General features: G+C 43.3%; 3 protein-coding genes across 7 annotated transcripts in view; 1 reads left to right on the top strand and 2 right to left on the bottom strand.

Moving 5' to 3' along the window:
* Positions 1-10134, bottom strand: part of rsrc1 (arginine/serine-rich coiled-coil 1) — a 113229-nt gene extending 103095 nt beyond the window's left edge. Inside the window, exons 1-3 of one of the 3 annotated variants that reach the window (XM_047594250.1) lie at positions 9994-10134; positions 9274-9474; positions 5930-6052 (exon numbers count right to left, since the gene is read on the bottom strand). In XM_047594250.1, the coding sequence (XP_047450206.1) occupies positions 5930-6052; positions 9274-9458 (308 nt within the window). In that variant the 5' untranslated portion in view covers positions 9459-9474; positions 9994-10134. Of the gene's footprint in view, positions 1-5929; positions 6053-9273; positions 9475-9866 lie in introns of all 3 variants that reach the window. The other 2 variants (XM_047594252.1, XM_047594251.1) reach the window with 2 other exon arrangements.
* A 1851-nt stretch (positions 10135-11985) lies between these two features.
* The window catches only part of LOC125012956, an 88940-nt gene continuing 78858 nt past the window's right edge, over positions 11986-22067 (bottom strand). For both annotated transcript variants that reach the window (XM_047593194.1, XM_047593193.1), the window contains 2 exons: positions 21032-21047; positions 11986-12423 (listed from right to left, as the gene is read on the bottom strand). In XM_047593194.1, coding sequence (XP_047449150.1) covers positions 12335-12423; positions 21032-21047 — 105 coding nt within the window. In that variant the 3' untranslated portion in view covers positions 11986-12334. The remainder of the gene's footprint in view (positions 12424-21031; positions 21048-22067) is intronic.
* Positions 12449-21176, top strand: shox2 (short stature homeobox 2). Of its 2 annotated transcripts, none has more exons than XM_047593191.1 (5): positions 12449-13290; positions 14976-15184; positions 17628-17685; positions 17973-18061; positions 19476-21176. In XM_047593191.1, exons 1-5 carry the CDS (start codon positions 13035-13037, stop codon positions 19731-19733), a joined length of 870 nt encoding a protein of 289 aa, XP_047449147.1. In that variant the 5' UTR covers positions 12449-13034; the 3' UTR covers positions 19734-21176. The 2 variants fall into 2 exon arrangements, with proteins under 2 accessions (XP_047449147.1, XP_047449146.1); XM_047593190.1 differs by having other exon boundaries at positions 19440-21176.

Raw genomic sequence — 22067 nt, 5'->3', positions numbered from 1 at the left:
ACAGCTAGGTTGCTACCCGGGGGAGCAGGGTAGTGTGTTGTGAGCGTGCAGGATGGTGGGGTGCAATGGAGTGGGGGTGGAGGTGGAGGTGCGGGGGACGGCTTGGCAGAAGTGAGAGGAGAGAGAAGCGGGGGGAGGGGGGGGGGGGGGGGGGAGTTCCTCTGGCGGTAGAGGGGAACAGTGCTCGCGGCGAGGCGGGGATGAAAGAGGCTGTCTGTGTCAGTCACTTATTCCTCCCTTTGGTAAATAAAGGTTTCTGACAACAAAGCCGAGCAGCGCTTGACTGGCCTTTACAGCAGATAAATAAAAAAGACAACACAGACAGAGAGTAAGACGGAGAGAGGGAGAAAACACCACAACAACAAACGCGTTCAGATCTCACGACTGGAAGCGTGTTGATTTTTATGGAGTAGAGAAGACGTAGCCGAACCAAACCAGGTCATCTTTCAGTTTAAATCAACACTTTGCAAGTCTGGTAATAGGGGAAGAAGGAAGAAAGGGCTAAATGTCATCTTGTGGAAAGGGGAGAAGAAAAGATGCCGAGAGTCGGCGGGATAACAGACAGACGGATGAAAAACAGCCCGTGTGCAGCAGCTGAGAGAAGTCGAGGGGCTGCACCTTAAAGAAGAAAGAGGATTTAAGAGTTGTTAGCCATCGTCCTCATTTCGCTTTGTATCCGTCAGCGTCGCCGCGCGCGTCTCATGTTTCTCACTGTTTATTTGACGAAACCACATTTCGCATGTCATGTCCTCATAACACACCCAGGGCTGTTTCGCTCACGAAGCCAGCGACACCCAAAAACACCTGCTACATCGCGCACGCACGCACTAAATTGTGTTAATAAATACACGCTGGACGCGAACGCGTGGAGGATTTTCCGATCTGCCGCCTTGACTGGGGAATTGCAGATCCAGGTGCAGCGAGAGCTGGGAGGCCGCAATAAAGTCACTAATTTTCCTCGCCCCACCTCTATCTTCTCGCACACAGTCGCCCTATCCGGGACATTCCCACTCCTCCCTTCCTTTCCTCGCGTTAGCCCTCCCCTGTTCCCAAGCCCGCCTGGATGACCTTGCGCACTCTCCAAGGCAGAAAAAGCTATCTAGCAGATGTACGACACCTCATCTCATACAGTGGGGGAAAATTGCGGTGTGAAATAAATACCAGGTCATCGCTCAACCTCTGCGCGCACACACACACACGCACACACACTCGCGCTTTCTCACACACACACACACACACAAGCCTGGAGTCCTTTTGTGATCTCCTGTGCAGAAGGCAGAGCTCTCGTTATGGAAGTGTAAGACAAGGCTGAGTGGCCGAGTGGTTACAGGAAGATTCGGGGTCAAGGCACTTGCTTAAATACGCTGCTGAACCAACAAGGTATAGGTTTCTTAGGTCACTATGACCTCTGACCTTTCTGGAGGACGACAGAAGAAAGTTTCCCGATGAATCTCGGAAGACTGTATTCATTCATATTAACGTGAGTATCACTGTTAGGATCCTCATCTAGAGCCGAGAAACGCTACTTATTTCCTGATTTCACAAGGTCACAATTTGATACAATTCAATTTATTTAGAGATATTTCAATTTTCAAAACATTTAAATTTCTTAGATATAAATGAGTTTTTTACAAAACTATTGCTTTCAGAGATGAGTGGGATTCCCAATATTTTAGCCTTTCTGCCGTCCAGCTCTTCTATGTCGTCATACTTTGTTAATCCGTAACGCTTTCAAGTCTCTGTGCCCCTCAGAGTTGGAGCTTTTTTTTTTTTTTTGGTCATGTTTTTGATCATCACAGGTGGATGAATCTCGTTGCGGAAACTTGCAGCGTCTACATCTACAAACCTGACATTCCCGGAGCCTCACAGTCTACTTCTACTGTAGACTTGATTAGATCCAAATTCAATAAATAATAAAGCTATTGTTTCTGTTAGCTAAACTACATCATTTGGCTCAAATATGGGAGGCTTCAATCAAACATAACCACTACTATTATTATACTAATTATCATTATATTCCACGTTTCGTGTCAGCCTTAGAGAAATAACATGACAATTCTGAAAGCACTCATTTCCTGTTAAGAGCTGGAAAACTGTGAAGATGTGTGCCACTCACAATAAACCTCGAGCTAAGCCTGGTAAATGGGCCTGGTTCAGTTCAACGGTGTGAGAAATGGAAATCTATCTACTGTGATCTCTAAATCTTGACTACTAATTAATTTAATATGTAAAAAGTAATCATGTGTCAGCTACACTCTTCCCCTTGCTCCAACTAGGCACCAGCTGTGAACTTATCCTGACCTCTGTGACTTAAGGGTGTGTGAGGAAAATCCCATCTCTGGTTGGCTAGTGTAGCAGCACGCCTTGTGTTGTTTTCACTTTGCCATCTCCTCTAAGGGAAAGACTGATAATTAGAGGGTCTCACTCTCCTCAGAAGCGAGACAGCAGCCCGGTGATGAAGCCACTCCACCGTTAGCGGGGCTAAAACCTGACGCTAGCACTCTGCCCTGCTAACTCAACACACGCCTGAAATATTAATGAGGAAAACGTACGCGTTTGTGTGCGCCCCACAGTACGGTATACGCCTCACCTACGTGAGCGCGAGCACGCGCGTCTGAACGCACGTCCCGACAATGAACAAAGCTCCTCTCTGACGGGTCAAGTGGCGGATTTGTTGCCAGCCATTCCTCCTCATCCTCTGACGGTGCTCTAAAGCTAACAGTTGTGAATGGAGGACTGACAGAGTGAGTGACTGAGCCACACGCATTAACCCCTGCTGCGGTCGTCGGTAAAAAAAAAAAAAAAAAAAAAAAAAAAGCACCGCGACGCTCCGCTGAGCTCACCTAAACACGTGCCTGTGATCCGGCTGTGATGAGAGGCCGTGTCGTCTTTGTTGGACCGGGTACACATCAGATCACTGTACGCCGACGCTGCTGCTGCTGCTGCTGCCACGCTCCTTTCCCCCCAGAGGACCAGGCCGTGACACCCACCCAACCAACCAACCAACCAACCAACCAACCAACCTCCCATGCGTTCACACAAATCTGCACATACGTGTACATACTCAATCAGCCTCACACGCAGCCATGCACGACACACACACACACTCAAAGCCTGATATGCCTGCTCACATCAAAGAGAATAAACATTAATGGCAAATAGGTAATCTGCTCCTCTTGTCTGTTTTACATTTCAGGGCAAGATTGACTGCCTCTGGGGGACCTGGCCCTTCTCTGATTGAGGGCGGGAAAAAAAAAAAAGGAGAGGCAAGAGGAGGAGGAGGAGGAGGAGGAGGAAGCGACGATAGATGGTAAACACACGATAGCATTATTCTTATTTCATGTATCTCTTTATTTTTTATTTATACACGGGAGATTGAAAAGAAGGTAATAATATTCTCTCACTTCATCCCACGACTGCAGACTATGGTCCTAATCTTCTCCTCGTACAATATTCTTATGCGGGAGTTATTATTCTCATTTCTCCTGAATAATATTCCTCTCAAGTCTATCGTTCTCTCTGCAGGTGTTCTCTTTTGTCCTTCCTCTTCATTGTGAGGATCTGCCCCAACTCAACCTATCCCCCCCCCACACTTTCCCAGTCTCTTCTAACTTCCCGTCCCCTCTCTCATCCCTCTGTAAGCGGCCCGGCGCGCTCCCTATCTCCTCTCTTTCGCATTCTGAAGGTGGCTGGTGAGTCCGGGGTGGGGGTGGCAGGCAGCACCTCATATCCCATCTGCGTATCAATCATGAGGTCCTGTCCACTCAATCCTTCTCTGATCTATCAGGCAGCCTCTCCGCCAGCGCAGGCAGCCTCACCCACACACACACACACACACACACACACACACACACCTAGACACGGCCCCTGACTAATGGCTGCCGGGGTACAGGTGCAGAGTACACGCCAACCTGCTTTCATTTCCAGCAGGTGTACAGTACGCAGTATCCCACGACGCAGACGCACGGCACGGGATTACGATACTTCAACTGCACCTCATAAAATTCTCCTAATGAATACTGAAGGCTTGAGAGACTTCATGCGCTTGATTAATAAAATATTTGTTCAGAAGAAGTTAGAAAAAAAAAAAAAAAGGGCTACAGGCCTTGTTTGGTCCAAACAGCTGTCACATTTGAGAAGCTGGAATAGGAAAACATTTAAATTTTTTTCCTTGAGAAACGACTGCCATTATTTATCCAATTATCAAAATGTTTGCTCATAATTATTCCGCTGATCTATTAATCAGCTGTTCAACTAATCATTTCAGCTCCAGGGCCATTTATTAGATGACACAACCAAATTTCCACATTACCGCCAAAGTTCAACAGAAACAAATTGTAGCTGCCATCACTTGACTGCATAAATTCATCATCAATGCCATCATTTTGCACATTCCCACCTCCAACGCCGCCTCCACCTCGTAACACCCCGCCGCTTGCCACCCCCACCCCCCCCACCCCCCCACGCCAGCCCAACCCACCTGCTCCACGCTTACCGCTAAGCCGATTACACAACGCAACCCTCCTAATCACAGTGCGGGCGTTGGTAAACACCAATGTCGTCGACTGTAGTTCCAAATCTCTCCAAATCCCCTCCACCTTTCATCTCGCCACCACACCAGCGATGCCATTTTTTTTCCACTGATGTTTTAATCACCAGCGGTTCAGTGAGTGACTGCCGCCGCACCGCAGAGTACGGGGGAGAGAACGTGTGAAGACCGTTCGACCGTTCAAATTCTCACAGGAAACGGTCCTCAGCACACGGTGCCTCGCTCAAACGCGTCGCCTGCCCCAAAGCATGGGAACGTCAGGTCGGAGAGTCGGACTGTGGCGTCTTATTATGGCGCCGTCGACCACACGTGTCAAAACATCTCTGCTGCATCATCCCTTAATCCTGACACCTCTGTAATGAAGATATTAAAACACTTTTTCCCTTTGTGATTGAAATGATCTCTGCTCTCCCCCGCAGCCATACACAAGTAAACAAAGAGCCTCGCTCGTGCATATATTATGACAACCTTTTCTTCAATTGTGCGCCTCTGCATGTTTTTATTTGTGTCTGGGGGTGCGTGTGTGTGTGTGTGAGGGATTTAAAAAGAAAAAGAAAAAAAAAGGCAGAGTTTACTGGTTCATTAGCACCAGATTAGCTATGCTAATGACATGGATCACCACACACAGAGGCTCCCTCTTTATGTTTCTGAAAGGGATACAGGACTGGCTATGGCTGTGAGCATCTGTGTGTGTGTGTGTGTGTGCAGTGTGCTGCAGGTGTGTACACAGTAATCCGCATGAATAACTTTATCCCGTGCAAAAAAAAAAAAAAAAAAGTCAACTACACCATTAATAATCATAATTCAACAAAGTATGTGTCGTAATGGTGTTTTAATTGCGTTAATGAGTGAAAGGGGAGCCGCGTCCAGAAGATATTCGAGGCGGACGCACTGGGCCGGCGTTGCATGTGACCCGCTGTCTCTGCGTGTCTCGGTTTCATTAATACTCAGAGAAGAAGACGGATAGTCTGGGCAAAGTGAAACACGACTAAATGCACACGCAACGCAGTAATCCAGAACTAAAATGCAATTTTCCATGTGCTTTCATCTGTTAACATGAGACATAAATACAAAATGATGTGTTGTTTATGCTGCAATAAACTTCCAAAAAGTTTTTTTTTCCATTTAATAAGAAAAATCTGCATTGGCAGTCCACATACTGATTTGTAATACAAACACCCGCAAGAGCTCCAAGGGATTTTTTTTCACAAAATAATGTAGAAACTGATTATCACTACTTTCCTCCATGTGCGGAAGAAAAAAAATCCGTAAATTTTAAATTAAAAGCCAGGTAGTAAACTTCAAGGGTCTGTAAATATTTAAGTAATCAGAGAAAGTGTGTGGAATGAGTATAAATAATAATGTGCGTGATGGTTCTACCTCCTGTCCCGGCTGCGTGACCTGTGTGAACGGTGGCTCCTCCCTTTGTCCCTGTCCGCGCTTCGACTCCTCCTCCTGCGAGATGAACTGTGGGAAGAACTGCTGCTGGAACGTCGCCTTCTCCTGGAGCACACAGATAGAAAACAAATATATATTTAATTCACTCACTGGCAGAATCCTTAAAACGATACGTCAGTCACACAGCATGGTGTGTTTTTATACAATTATTCACTGTTTGTTCTCAAAGCCCAGAGCGGTTAATGAACAACAATTCACGACTCCTCTTAATTTACTGTCTGCACAAAAATCCATCTGAAAATCTTCCTTAAAAAGTGTAGTTTTGTTGCTATCAGAGTTGAAGTGCTGCTAATTTCCAAAACAAATAGTTCCTGATGCCACTGAAAACCTAACATGTTATTAACAGCACCGATGGGTTACTTTGCATTAGTGAACACTCTCATCCAGGGCCCAAAGCTGCAGAGCCACGCAGGCTGCCCTACAGTTCCTCCACAGGGGCCCTTTGGTGCTTTGCTGCTCTTTCATGTGGCTACAGCAGTGTGTGTACCGTCTATTTTCCAAACACCGCTCACACCGCGTTCCTATTGATATCGTGTAGCGGGAGGCATTTATGGGAGTGAATGTAAATGCAGAAAACCCACTTCCCTCTTTTACTGCGCAAACAGCCTGTGCAATGTTCATTACTTGATTTTTCTTTTTCTTTTGTTTCACCAAAGCCAAAAACGCACAAATTTTTTTTTAGCAACCCCCCCTCCAAAAAAAACAAAACAAAACACATAACTCTGTCCTATGGGAGCTCTTCAAGAAAAAGAGGAAAAGAAAAAGGCAGGCAATACAAATAACACAGAGGCTGAGCTATCAAACCAGATTTGTACCACTTAGCGTAGCGCAGCGATGCTCCATTAGTATTCGAAAGGCTGGATCCCAAGAGCGGGGTCTTCTGAAATAACTTCCAGAGCCCCTGCACAACCACTTCACTCATTACACAGAGGAAACACACAGTAGTGAGTGGAGTTTTCGCTCGCACTCTTTCACAAAAGCCTGCGCAAACCTAATGTAATAAAAGGTAATGGCTCAAACACGTGCGCGGGGAGAGGTGACGATTAACACAGAAGCCTTTCACGCGAACACACACACTGGCAAACAAGTGGGATTTCAAGTCAAACTGTTAATTCACACATTTTTCCCCGTCTCACTCCGTTTTTGTATCTTGCTAACATCGCCATGGATACAATAAGTTGTTTCCCTGCATATACTCATTAATTACCGAGTCATGATGTCACCCAGCCAGAGCATAAGCACTCTACTGTTTCACCACATGTGAGGTCACTTGAAATGTGTGCCCTCTTTCATACCTGCCTATTTAAAGGAACTAGTTTCAACAGACACGCTCACAAGGTCTCGGTTAATTGATCAAAACGTACGGCTAATAGATGAGGGACTGTGGTCCCAGAGTTTACACTAACCACCCAACCCCACCCCGCACAGGCCGGCAATGACTTCCCATCAACAGTAATGGACCCTGACCAAGCCTCATAAATAATTACCATCAACTGGCCTTGTCTGAACAGCTACACATCAATGGCAGCTGTGGACGGATGGACGGATGGATGGATGTAGTTACTAGCCGCTCGTAAAGGGGGTTGATTATTACTGAACCCCCTCTGAAAACCGTGCTGTTACATAAATACTTGTGTTACATCTTACAATAACAACCACACGCGGTATTTTTTGGACATCTTCTGACCAAATCCAATTGTGTAGATTAATTATACTGATTTCATGCTTTAATCTACATCACTTCCAGTCCTTATTTGGCATTTGTTTTGATCAGTTTGGCAGCCCTTCACTGTCAAATTTTCCGTCTTTGCGTTTTTCATCCAAAACTCGATGCTGAACCTTGCCAAAAAGGGGAAAAAAGTTATACATGGACTGTGAAGCCATAAATATAAACACCTGTCACTTTGTTTAAACTGAAGGTGAATTAAGTTCACAAGTCACACAACACTTTTTTTCTTTGACATTCCAATTTAATTACCGCACGTTGAGGAAAACACAGAATCAGATCAAATCCAAACTAATGTTTATTTCATTTAATTCTCAGAAAGGGCTTTTCTACATTTACCTACTGACTAATGACTTTGCCTGGGGGATATTCTTCGGAACCCAAAGCAAAACAACACCAACTTTTTTTTCCTCATGTGCTGGCTGAAGTGATTCTGTAAAACGCACAAATTCCTTAACACATTTAGTCATGTCACAGTCGGAGAAGTGCAGGTGTACACCATGAAAATTAGGTTTGGCATTAGGATGGGTAGCGCAGTGGGGTGGTGGTTAGCACTGATGCCTCACACGGGTTCGAATCCCAAATGGGGCTTTTCTGTGTGGAGTTTGCACGTTCTCCCTGTGTCTGCACGGGTTCTCTCCGGGTACTCCGGGTTAGAGTTCCCCAAAGACATGCTCGTTAGGTTAATTGCCCGTAGGTCTGTGTTAGCCCTGCGATAGACTGGCTACCTGTGCACGGAGTACACAGCTTGGATCGGCTCCAGAACCCCTGTGACCCACTCGAGGACAAGCGATTACATAAGATAAGATGAAATGAAGATGAGATAAATCCATTAGGTAGCTAATGGATGTATAGCTGCTTCAGTTGCAGGGTCTTGGTATTTTGTATGCAGGTTCACTGTCATGCTAGGTTGATAATGGATTTAAAAGGCACTGTGCTGTGTAAAAAGCAGATCAAATACTGCCCATAGAGTCGTGATACCTTCGGAAATAATGTGTTTCAAAGTTTAGAATGGTGACAACTTCGCTGTCATTACTTTGAGCCTCTGCTCCAATTTTCCGACACAGAGAAGACATTAAAGACTTGAGCTTTGCGGGTGGGAGAGTTCTTCCCATTTCATAAACAGAACCAGTGACTCACTCGTTTTGTGCTCAAAGACAACCCGGCAGGGCTTCCCATCAGGTAAGAAAATCTCCACGGTTAACCCTTTATGGGGCAAGGAACCACACATGGAAACTTTCACACACATTTCACATGTGTCCCTGTGCCTCTCAGTGAGGTATAGAAGCGTGTGGTTTTCATTCAGTCAATCAGAGAAGATCAAGGACACAGGTGAAATTGGGTCTACAAGGTCCACCTCTGCATGAGTACTGAGCATAACCACTTTATTAGGAATCATAAAGACGTGGGCTAATGCTGTCTAATGTCATAATGCTTACGTTGACAAGTACAGGAAACAGCACATATGTTCTAGTGGTCTAAAATGCATGTTTATTTTTCAAGTATCTCAATGAGCGCCCAACAAAGGGTTAAGTCTCACCTCTTGTCCTTGGAGCGAGACCGGCTCCGTCGACTGGACCTCCGACTCCGGCTGCTTCTCACCCTGCTGCCGGAGGATGAGGACGAAGAGGAAGAAGAAGAGGAGGAGGAGGATGAACGGCGACGCTGTTTTCTCTTCCTCCTGCTCCGGCTGTCATCCTCGCTGTCAGACGAGCGCCGACCCATGTTGACTGACTCTCAGCTGGCACAACAACACACAAACAAGAGCGGGGCTGCTCATTAGCTACGACTCCCAACGGCTTTTACTGAGATATCCCACATCATGTGATAGTATCGAGTATCGACGAGGATGTTCTTAACTTTTCAGTCAATAACACACTCTACATATCTCTCATGGGCAATGTTTACTAATGTAGCATCTCTGACTTCAAAGAGAGGACCATGTCTATGGTGCAAGCTTGTTCAAGCTCTAATAGTACAATAACCGTATTAACATAAGTAGCATGCATATCTTTAAAATCCCGAGAAGGGTTACAACAACACAATATGTCGTTCACGCCACAGAGATGAATGAGATCAATAGGGTTGTGATACATGTGGAGGCTAGTTAGCAGGCTAACTATGCTAACATACCTAGCGTCAGACTGTCGTTTATGTTTCCGAGAGCCGTGTAGGCGCTCGACAGTCAACGTGGGCCACACGTTTGTTAGTAGGCGTTATGTAAAAACAGAAAAAACCGCTGCAGACAACGAGAAGCTACCTCGAAACGGAAAGAAATCCCGCTCCTCGCCTTTAAATCGTCGCGGAGGTCTTCACCACAACAGCCATGCACGGCTGACAAGACTCTACCCGTCGAACCGTAAAGCATCGATGGAGTCCTGGAAGCTGAATCGCATACAGAAAAATCGATCGAAAGACTTTTCCCCACGTTTGTCGGGATCAGTTTTAACGATTCGCCAAATACTATGACTTATTTGATTAAAAATAAGTTTTAGATACTGTAGCCTTTTAAAACAAGAATCTTATTTTTTGCCATGGTAACTTTCAAGTAAGTTTTATGTTTTTTTGCACTGCCTTATCTTGCACTACTCCCTCACTTTATATTTTATAATCATAGCAATTTTATTACCAGTTTTAGTAATTTTAATTACCATTCGACACTGTATATACAGAATGTCTCTATACTTCTATGTTGTTATATATTTTTTCCGAGTGTTCTTATTTTTATTTTTTTGTATATTCTTTGAAATCTGTTATTATTTTTTGTTTATATTCTCGTCTAATTCCGCGCTACTGTTCACAAGGAAATTTCCCATACATGGGATTAATAAACAATATCTTTAAAGAGTGAAATAATATAGCCAAATTACCTAGTTAGGCTTGGGAAGAGAATAAAGGCTTGTCAAAACTGAGCAGTTCTGAAATACATTAATTGCAGTATTATCTAGTATTAGTAGACTACTATCTACATTGTGTTGCCAGGCACCACAGGACACCCCCAGAAAGGCCCATGTAATGAGTTCTAGATAGAAATAGTTAAATGAGCAGCAAGGTAATTCATCACTTATGATTGATTGTCAGCTGCTATGTTGCACTTTTTTTTTTTTTTTTTTTTTCATTTCAAGTTACACTGGACAGCATCGCATATTATCGTGCTTAACGTTTATGCATGCACCGACAGTCTGGGCCATGTATTTCGTTTTGATTTGACAATGCTCACTAGAACATCGCAAATACAAGGACATGCATGTGTGATTTGTGACATGCCAGGGATCATTTGCAAGAGATCATCTTCTCGGATAATAAGGTTGCACAGAGAGTTGTAAGGCCAAACAGAGCATCAAAACAAATTTCAGCAAACAATTCATTGCTCTGCTTCATGATTTATTTATTTTTAAAAACATGACTGTACTGAAGGGAAACGACCAGTATAACACGGGCTGGTGGATCAATACTGTGCGTAGGATAGGCTGATAAGAATCAACTTAATTGAGGGTTTCACATACAAGAGGCTGCTTAACAAACGAGATTTCATCTTGCTTTCAGATGCAGCAGAAATAATAGTAATTAATGCCTAAGGTTCACGCTGAAACACTGTTAATATTTAATCAGGGGAATTGTTAGAGCCTTTCTGTGGAAATGGGGCTTTATATAGATTATCAATAAACACGCTTAATTTTGCATCATATTCACCCTGACGTTTTCAAAAATCCTGCTGTATCCTGTTTCCTGCTTTGTGCTGCTTCCTATGTCGAGCCCCTAATTGCCTTCCCTCCGCGGTACTCACCGTATATATGTGTGCACATACCTTCACCGCAAGTGAACCATTGTTTATTTATTTTCGCAAATATAGGCAATCATTTCAGCTGCGGGGAGCTGAAAACTGTTAATTAGTGAGCCCAATGGCAAAACATCGCACGAGACGGCATAATTAAACATTTAGCTGCTATTTAACATCGTAATGGCTTAAAAAGTCCACTGAGGATTATTATTAAGCGATATAGAGTTTCTGATGATGAAAATGCAAAACGCAGGTTTTGCTGGTTAGAAGCATAAATTGAAGCTGAATGAGGCAGACATATTCAATTATTTGTTCCCAAACTTTCACGTCAGGCTTATGTATATTTGATCCCATGGTACCATACAATTTAACAGCATATTATTATTATTATTATTATTATTATTATTATTATTATTATTAAATAGTATTATTATTAGCAGCTGTATGAATAATAATAATAATAATAATAATAATAATAATAATAATAATAATAAAGCTTTGCTAAAATAAAATAAAAAAGGCTGACATATCATTTTCTTTTCTTTCTTATTTCAATATTTCAAATTAAAAGCCTCAAGGTGGATTCACAGAAGCACACAAGGGGGGGAAAAAAGAAGAAGAAAGCTTATGGAAAAAATACACCAGGCCTAAAGCCAACTGTAAGCAAACGGGGTTAAAGCCAAACGCGTTCACTTGAACTTGATCTAAAGCTCCTCGTTTAAATCGTCGCCGCTCCTCTCTCTCCTCTCGCCATCCCAGCTGCTCCGCTTTCACCTCTCTCCTCTCCGTGACACCGTTGCGTCTTATTTCTCTCCCCGGATCACAGCAGAGATGTAGCCACTGAGGCAGGACTCCTCGTCCATGTGCTTCCCCGTCTCTTGTCATTTTCAGATTTTTTAAGCCACACCCCTGCAGAGAGAGAGAGAGAGAGGAAGAGGAAGAGAGAAAGAGAGAGAGAGAGATCCATGACCATCTCCCGGGTGTTTAAAAAACTAACTCAGGACAATAGCGGCGAATGAGCGCTTAATTAAATTAATTAGTCCTTCTTGTCAATCTCGGATTAATGGCCAATAGCGGTGGTGCTGCTTAATGTTTTTTTTTTTTTTTTACTCCTCTCTCTCTCTACTCTCTCGCTCTCTCGCTCTCTCTCTCTCTCCCATACCAGTGAAGGGGAAGGGGGGGCTCATCCCGGCATCCTGAGGGGAGGTAATTTGCACGGATCAAGGGGGCAAGGCGCCGCAAAGTATAAATACTGTGACTTCAATAGAGGATCACCAGCAGGTTCCCAACTCCGCTACCAAAGGAGGAGGAATTGGCCGAGAAGATATATCTTCATATATGTTTCACCTTTATCCAGAGTTGGCTCCATCACCTTGTATCATTTTCAAGGGGGTCGACTTTAAAACGAGCCACACCATTGATGTCTTAAGCTGTCGTGGAGCAGAGGGAGCGAGTGTGTGTGAGCGAGTGCGTGTGTGGTGTGGGTGAACAGTTTTTTCTGAAGAGGAGAGGAAGCAGTGATGGAAGAGCTCACCGCTTTCGTGTCTAAGTCTTTCGATCAGAAAGTGAAGGAGAAGAAGGAAGTGATAACCTACAGGGAGGTGTTGGAGACCGGGTCTACGCGCGCGGGGAGCAGGGAGTCTTTAACCGCGGAGCCGGGGAGCCGAGAGGAGGCGGCTGCAGTTACCCGGAACGTTGCGCTCTCGCCGGGCAGGGAAACGGACATGCTCGGCCCGGAGAGAATCAGGGACGCCGGGAGCCCCAAACTCATAGACGGTAGGAGCGCAGAGAGTGCCGTGCACAGTGTTTAGAAACAGAAACGTCTGGAGGACTTTGGAGAGTAGTAGGGGAGTGATGAGGGCTGATCGAGCATGCAGACACGCTTTAATTCGCCAAAAATAGTTGCAGCGTCTTTATTTTCGTCTCGACTCCAGCGAATAGTTGCCCATTAATCTCATTCCCGACGTAGTTTGAGGGCGATAGCTCTTATTAAGTGATGCTTTCTGAATATTATTTCCCCTCGCGTTAGTTGTTTGCCCCATGCACCCTGAAAATGGTACTTTTTGGTTTATCTTCCAGACATCGTGGCTGATTGCAGCCTGTTTTCAATTTCTGTTAAGACGCATGCAGCTTGAAAGTTTTAATTTCCATTTATTTATTTAAACAGCAAGTCTGGCTGAGATGAAGATCTCCTCTCACATCAGGAAAGATTTAAACAATAAGGGCCCCTGTGGAAAACTAACCAGTCTTCTGAAATCATGTCTTGTCTTTTTTTAAACTAAATTGCAAGATTATATGTGATCACAATATTATTATTAATGTTATTTTTAAATTGCAGTTTAGCCAGCATAAGACTGAATGCAAACGCTGAACCACTGATCTGACGAATATTTATTAATCTTTTATAAAGACTATGACATTAATGCTTTTAATGCAAAGAAATGTGTAAAACACACCTGACTACAAATCCCTGCAAATGAAAGGTGGAAATCAGGTGCTGTTATTTTAATATACCGTCACCTTTCAGCTGGGGAGAAATATCAAACAGAAACACCAGGTGAAAAAAATTCTGCTTCGTGCTCGTCCTTAATAATTCAATGAGTTTACACTATTAGCGATGCAAAATCTAAATAATAATAATAATAATGGCAAAGAAATTGGGATAAATAAACAGAAATGAGAGGAAAAGCTAAACTACATTTTGCGCTGCTGCAACAAAAATAAAAATGGGAAAGTTTAATTCCCCGAAATAGGAAAAATCCCAACGATTTATTCGCACATTTGGAGGGGAAAGGTTGAAGCCTGTTCAACAACAGGGCGCATCGTGAAACCTGCCGGACAAAATGTGACAACACGCTGGACAAGATATCTCAGAGTCGGGTGGCTTGTGGAAAAAAAAAAGAAAAGAAAAAAAGATGACATCTGTTCGTCATGGGCAGCGTGGTTAAAAGCGGAACTGCGACAAGCATGTATCAGACATCCAACAGTGGGCACAGCGTTGCATATTTATAAGCGGTTAATAATTAAAGAGCTTTATGTAGCTCTACAAAACATCCGAGGTCTGATAGCTCTGTGATATTTGAGGGCACCGTCTTTCTTTCTTTCTTTCTTTCTTTCTTTCTTTCTTCGCAATGGTTAAAGGCTCTATTTATTTCAGTTGCATGTAAGTCGATACAAATTTCTCGCCTTGTGTGTGTATATATATGTGTGTGTTAGATTCGCTTATGTGCTGCACGCCAGTGCGTTTATTTCCAAGAACAAAATCCGTAACAAACCGATGTAAGTCATGCCCCATATATACATACATGGGAATTAGGACTATTTTGACAATAAAAGTATATAGAAACATGTCATAAACATGTGCCCATGGAGGCCAGCGATGAGCACGGATTGGAGGTCAGCTACTGTTGCTACATGTTTGTTGACGTTTCGCCTCCACCATCTCTCTCCTTCGTCTGCAGGCACCACGGACGTGAAGGAAAGGAAAGAGGACTCGAAGCCCATCGAAGACGAGGCACAGACTAAAATCAAACAGAGGAGAAGTCGGACTAACTTCACGCTAGAGCAGCTCAATGAGCTGGAGCGGCTCTTCGACGAGACCCACTACCCGGACGCCTTCATGCGGGAGGAGCTGAGCCAGCGACTGGGACTGTCGGAGGCCCGAGTACAGGTAGGGAGAGGCTAATGCATCCGCCTCATAACAACAATATTAATAATAACAATAATAATAATTGACTATATATATATATATATTCATAATATGGGCAATTGCAGTGGAGATCTCTGATGGGAAAAAAAGGGACCAGCAGAGATTTAAATATTCTCCAAAAATAAATACTCTGAAATATGGTAAATTATTAATAATATTAAATATTCGTATTATTATTTTATGATAATTAACACCATCCTCACGACACAGACGCCGATATTTATATGCAACCACAAGAATAAAAATAATATTAATAATAATCCCATAAACAGCTCTCACTTCCACGTTCACATTTCTCTACTCTTTACATTTGTAGTAATTTATTAAAAGCAATTTTTAATAATTAATTTTTGCTATCACGGGTTTTCACATTTCAAATAACATAACAAGCGATAACATTTCAAAGCACGAGGTATCACATGTGCAGGATAAACGTGCACACGAAGGATTCAGAGGATCCCAAAAGTTGTGTGGCAGTTGCGATAAAGAGGAAAAATAAATAACCGCAACTTCTCTTTTCTGGTCATCAAGTTCTGACTGTTTAACGTGTCAATTATCTCAATTAGGCCCTACTTGTATCACGAGAGTCGTTCTAATCTCTGAGCACCGAAACAAAATAAGCCTACAAATATTTGTCTTCTGTTTCTTGGGCGTGCGTTACCAAGGCCCATGCGTTTGTCAGGGGGCTGCTGTAGTTTTTCACGGGGATAGACCATCTGCGCAGAAACCCAGTAAGGCTTCATCCAAACCGGGAGGGGTGGTGAGAGGAGGAGGAGGAGGAAGAGGAGGAGGAGGAGGGGGAGAGATGGGGGCGCTCAGACGTGCCATGTGTAATGCGAGCAAGGGAGGGGGACAATGAACATATAGACAACTCTTTTCAGCAGTTTTATCAAAACCTTATAACATCTTTTTCCAGACTCGGCCCGGCTCAGGGGAGGACAGGGCATTTATCTCTGTGGTGGAAAAAAAGAAATCACAAAACAGGCCCAAAACATATTCATCTCAAAGTCCCCCCCTTCCCCAAAAAAAAGTTAAAACCAGCTTTTTTTTTTTTTTTTTTTTTTTTGCAAGGGCTCTCCCGGCCTGAACTGGAATCTCACCAGTAAGGCGTATTGTGTCCTCAACAAGGAGCACAGCTCGGGGGATTTGCATAAATTATGTATTATTTTCTACCCAAATCAAGACCAGCTCTCCCATTCTCTCTCCCTCTCTGTCTCTCTATTTTTATTTTTTTCTAACTCAGAGCAGCATTATACGTTTTATTACCAGTTGCGTGCACAGGCCACACGTTAATTCTGCTGCAGTTTTTCAAAACTCAATCAATAGTGCATTTGCTTTTTATCGTCGCAATAAATTATACCTGGCGCACAAAAGGACTTCCGATTGACGTACAGCGTGATCAATAAACGAAGCCGGCTGACAGCGGAATCGATATGATATTTCAATCATGCTTCCACTGCCTGTGTATGTATGTATGTTTGTATGTATGCATGTGTGTGTGTGAGTGCATGGGCCCTAATGCAAGGGGGGAACTGCAGACTGACACGTTGTATTGTGGGCTAATTTAGCCCGAGCTTTGTCTGAGAGATTCAAAGCTGATTATCATAGTAATAAATCGTTTAATCTGTGTTCCAAGGCGTTTTCTCTGAAATTGACGCTTGTCGATTTCAACAGAAGGAAAAGAGTAGTGAGCAGCCTTTGAAGCGATTTCTCTCTCCCTTTCTCCCTCCCTCTCTCTTCCCCTCTTTCTCTCTGGTTGCAAGTGCCGTGCGTGTTATGGCGGTGATTAGACGAAACTGCGAGGCATTTAAGCGTTTTTCTCTGACATGGATTTTCTGCAGATAAGGGTAATTAATTTCAGCGGTCATTTAATAATGAGAGGGAAAGAGAAAGAGGGAGATGCTCTCAGATCGCTTCGCTCTGATGTCCAAAACCGTAATAGCATTGCTGCTATTCGATATCCGAGAGTCCATTCAACTCTTCGGGGACACTAATCTATAGAAAGATGAAACCAGCGCTGACAAGGTTATTTATTATAGTCCAATAGCCATGCGCATTTCCAACAAGAGACTTCCTATCCTCCTACTATGATTTTTAAAACCTCATTTTCATAGATTTTGTTTCCTCTTTCTTTCTTTCTTTCTTTCTTTCTTTCTTTCTTTCTTTCTTTCTTTCTTTCTTTCTTTCTCTGTTTCTTGCTCTCCCTCTCTCCGCATGCTGCAACCCCCCACTCTTGTAGGCTAAATGTAATAATTAAAATCTGGGGTTAAGCAGTGCCATTAATATTTCAGTGCTCCTTGGGGATATTGTTTTTCTGCGGTTGTTGTCACTTTGAGAGGAATTACACATGGCCTCACAAGCAGCTGCCAATCAGTAGGTCTCTAATTAATTTCTGTCCCCGCAGGTTTGGTTCCAGAATAGGAGAGCCAAATGCAGGAAGCAGGAGAACCAGCTACATAAAGGTACGCATCGCTTTCATCCTGCACAAAGACGAAGTGCTTATTCAGATTCTATTCTGTTTCTACCGCAGCTACACACTCGTGTGCATGCTACATCCTTCACCTTTTTTTTTTTTCTCGCGCAGTTTCTATTTGGTTAGAGGTTTAATTTACAGTTAATTATGCCATCAAAAGCTGTTTATCAACTTCACTCCTGCAATCAGCACAGTGCTTATTCTTTGCGGTGCCGGATATCCATCTCCCATCTCACAATTCTCTCTCTCTCTTTTTTTTTTGTCTTTTCTTTGCAGGAGTCCTTATTGGAGCAGCGAATCAGTTTGAAGCTTGTCGTGTAGCGCCATATGTCAACGTGGGGGCTTTGCGGATGCCATTCCAACAGGCAAGTTACTTTGAAGCGACTTAAGTCTTCAAACCAAATCAATTCCCTGACTGCTGTCCTGGCACGGGCTCTGCCCAATCGCTATGCAGAGACTCCAGTTCCAATGCAGGGGGTAAACTAAACTCTTATTGCCACTCTGGCAAAAAAAAAAAAAAAAAAAAAAATACAGTGCCAACACAGCGTAGCCTGTTTAGCATAATTGAAAAAAAAATCCACTATTGTATTTTTTTTTTTTTTTTTGGATCGCCTATGTGCTTATTTTACTGAAGTAAGCTGTAATATTGGCGGGGCTATAGTGTCACAAGGTGCAGAATATAACAATGTGCTGTGGCCTGGACGTTTTCTTATGAGCACATATATAATTATTTAAGAGTGTTGAGGAGGTTTCAGGCAAGGATGAATTTGTTTTAATAATCTGAAGGGTGCACCTCTATGAGTCCGGACAGTGCTGTAAAATTACATACAAGTGAGTTAAGTCTATATTTTGAGCACCGCAGGTTCGGTCTGAGTTTATGAGGGGGGAAAACTCAAGATACCCAGAGGCCACTAAGGTCATAATTTATTATATATGTGTATATTTTTATCCGAATAAAAACTCAGATTTGATCTTTGACTAGTTGCGGCAGGAGCATGGCCTGGGACACGGTTCTTAGTGACAGTTCAGTAGAAACATTAAGAATGGCCTCTTCCGGCTCAAAGGTCCCCAGCCACACCATACTACAATGGAGTATGCCCTTAATACACTGCTTGGCCAAAATAAAAAAAAAAAAAAAAAACACCAAGATTTAACTAAGCAAATAAGTAGAAGCCTCCTATTGGGTAATTACAGCATGAGTGACTATCTTTCAGCTGGCAACAAGTTCTTTAACCCCAACTGACGCAATAGCTTCACATTTTCAAAACAACCATTTCGATTTCCCTGCATATTCCAAGATGACGATGCCAAGATTCGTCGGGCTCAAGTTGTACCACAAAGAGTGGTTCAGGGCGCATGACACATCATTTTCACACGTGGATTGGCCACCACAGAGTCCAGGCCTTAACCCCACTGAGAATCTTTGGGATGTTTTGGAGAAGGCTCTGTGCAGTTGTCAGACTCTCCTATCATCAATACAAGATAACGCAACACTGCATGGAAATAAATCTTGTAGATGCTTATCGAAACTATGGCACGGCGAATGCGCGCTGAAATCAAAGCTAAAGGCGGTCCAGAGAAATATTAGTGTGTGACCCATTTTTATTTTTTTTTATTTTTGGCCAGGCAGTGTAGTTTAGTAAATAAACGTCTCACTGGTGAAAATGAGCCTTCAGACAACCCACTGCAAAGTTAACGCATGTTCTCCCCCTTCTCTCCCCATCCGTGCGTCCCGTCCCGTAGGATAGTCATTGCAACGTGCCGCCCTTCTCCTTTCAGGTGCAGGCGCAGCTCCAGCTGGACAGCGCTGTGGCCCACGCGCAGCACCACCTGCACTCTCACCTGGCGGCGCACGCGCCCTACATGATGTTCCCCGCGCCGCCGTTCGGCCTGCCCCTGGCGACGCTCGCGGCGGAGTCCGCGTCCGCCGCCTCCGTCGTGGCCGCCGCCGCCGCGGCCAAGAACACCAGCAAGAACTCCAGCATCGCCGACCTGAGACTGAAGGCCAAAAAACACGCGGCCGCGCTGGGACTGTGACGCCGGGCGGACGCACGGGGACGCGAGGCGTGGACGCGCTGCGGCCTCGCCGGCCACTGAAGAGAGAGACACTGAACACAAACGCTTACCAAGCGAACACGGACAAAGTGAGAGAGAGAGAGAGAAAAAAAATATCCATGGACTTTATTTATGTTTTTTCTTCTTTTTTTTTTCAATGAAGGACGACGAATATAAATATAAATATAGGCTATTTATGAGATAGAGACAGTGGGAAAAGAGACTGTGATATAGCCTAACGCAGAGTTTTTGGACGCCGAAAAGAGGCGCACGGGGTGGATAGCAAGGCTACGAGGGCTCCACGCAGCCATGGCTGAGGAGGCCTGCGGGACACCCGGAGGAGGAAGAGGAGGAGGAGGAGGAGGAGGAGGGTGATGATGTTGCAGCTGGGTCGGTCGATACTTTGTCAAACAAGGCGAACCATTCTGCAGTCGTTTTTGTTCTGTTTTAATGTTATATTATTATGGTTTCATTTTGAACCTATATAGAGGCTGGCCTCGTTATATTTCCAAAAAAAAAATGAAAGAAAAAAACACTTTCTCTGTGTAAGGACAGAGCGGGAATTCCTTGACAAAATTTAGAGACGACGTTTAAAAGTGTTTCTTCCCCTTCTTCTGTTTCTTGTCCAGTTTGAAAATGCCTCAGCAGTGTTTGCATGAGTTTGTCCTCACGGATGACGTGATGTGAGCGCCCCTCACCCCCCACCCCACCTCACCCCTCCCCGCCCTCTTTCTCTCTCCTTTTCTCCCCTCTCCTCTCCCCTCTCTTTCTTCTCCTCCCAGAATAAGAAGGGCAACTTCATTGTTTGACCTTGTTTGGACCCCCTCTGGTGGAGGTGAAAACAGACAAATGTGAGATTGTAAAACATGTGTAGGCTACGCTGAACTTTTTTTTTTTTTTTTTTTTTTTTTTTTTAAATTTTGTCAGGATAACCCGATCTAAGTGTCCATATTTACAAGGTGATTCGTCCAACCTTTTAAAGGAGGACATCACGCCATAAAACGCCATCTTTAACAGCAGCGATCAGACGAACAAATTACACTAACACGAAGACTTTATGCGAACCGGTACGGGCACGTGTAAAATATGTTTATACACACATTCATACAAACACGAACACAAAAAAAAACATACATTATTTTTTATTATTTAGTGGCTTTACGAATGCCTTGTGGGAAATTTGTTCATTTTGTATTTTACTTTATTTCCGTGTATTAAAACAAAACATGTGCTTTCTGTATGTAATTTTGATGTTTTTATAACAGTGAAAGTGAACTCACCTGAGGCACGGTTTTCCTAAAAAAAAGAAAAAAAGAAGGAATATTCATGAAATTGTTTTACTTTTTTTCCATCACATGTGAAACGTGAATCCACCTAAACAAAATGTTTTTCGTTCCTATAATAAATTAACAAAAGTTTCTTTAATGGGTTGATATTATTTTTTAAAGATTAATTGGCTTTTATCGGACAAATTATTATTATTATTGTTATTATTATTATTATTATTCCTCTGAGGGCTGCATATTTTTAATAATTCATGCCTGTAGCTATAGGTCTTTTGATAACGTCACACTTGTGACAGGCCCGTTTAGTCAGGAACATGGGTGTCTGTTGCTGCGCCCATGCCAAACCGATGCATTATTCATAGTTTGGTTATGGAGGGTTTGTAGAGGAGGACTGGTAATTTCCAGTACAAGCCAGGCAGATAAAAGATTAAAAAAAAAAAAAAAAAAAAGGAGACGAGAGGGGGGTTCAAAGATTTGCAGATTTCGAGCACTTAAAACGCACACAGTTATATTATTATTATTCTATTAAAGCCTATTATTTTTTATTTGAAACCACTGCGTCATATTTCATATCCCGTGAGAATAATTATAAAGCTTGATTAACATTTTTACCGTTTGTCAGTTAAAAAAAAAAAAATAGCTTATAAATATTACCTAACCTCAACCATAATACATTTAAGGCTTTGCCACAATTTGTGAAATAATTGCGACAAAAAGAAACAGAGGTTAATGTATGTAATTCCTGCTGTGAATACTCATGTCTTTCTTGGCTCTCTGCCCATCTCTACTTGATGCAAATGTTCCCTGTTATTTATTTATTTTTTTATTTATTTGTGTGTCATGGCCTTAAGTTGGCCATCCCGGATGAAAACACGGCGCTGCACGGGCACATCCCTGCGCAAAACACAGTCAGGATTTATTAGCGACCGCCTCGCAAATTCGCCTGATTCATTTCCTGACATCTTAACCGCCTCTTATCGAGCATTTAATAAACACCTGACACGGGAGCCCTATGATCATAGGAATGCAG

The sequence above is a fragment of the Mugil cephalus genome, chromosome 9, assembly GCF_022458985.1.
Source record: "Mugil cephalus isolate CIBA_MC_2020 chromosome 9, CIBA_Mcephalus_1.1, whole genome shotgun sequence".
In the NCBI taxonomy this organism is placed as follows: domain Eukaryota; kingdom Metazoa; phylum Chordata; class Actinopteri; order Mugiliformes; family Mugilidae; genus Mugil; species Mugil cephalus.
This window is presented reverse-complemented; position numbering and strand designations above follow the sequence as displayed.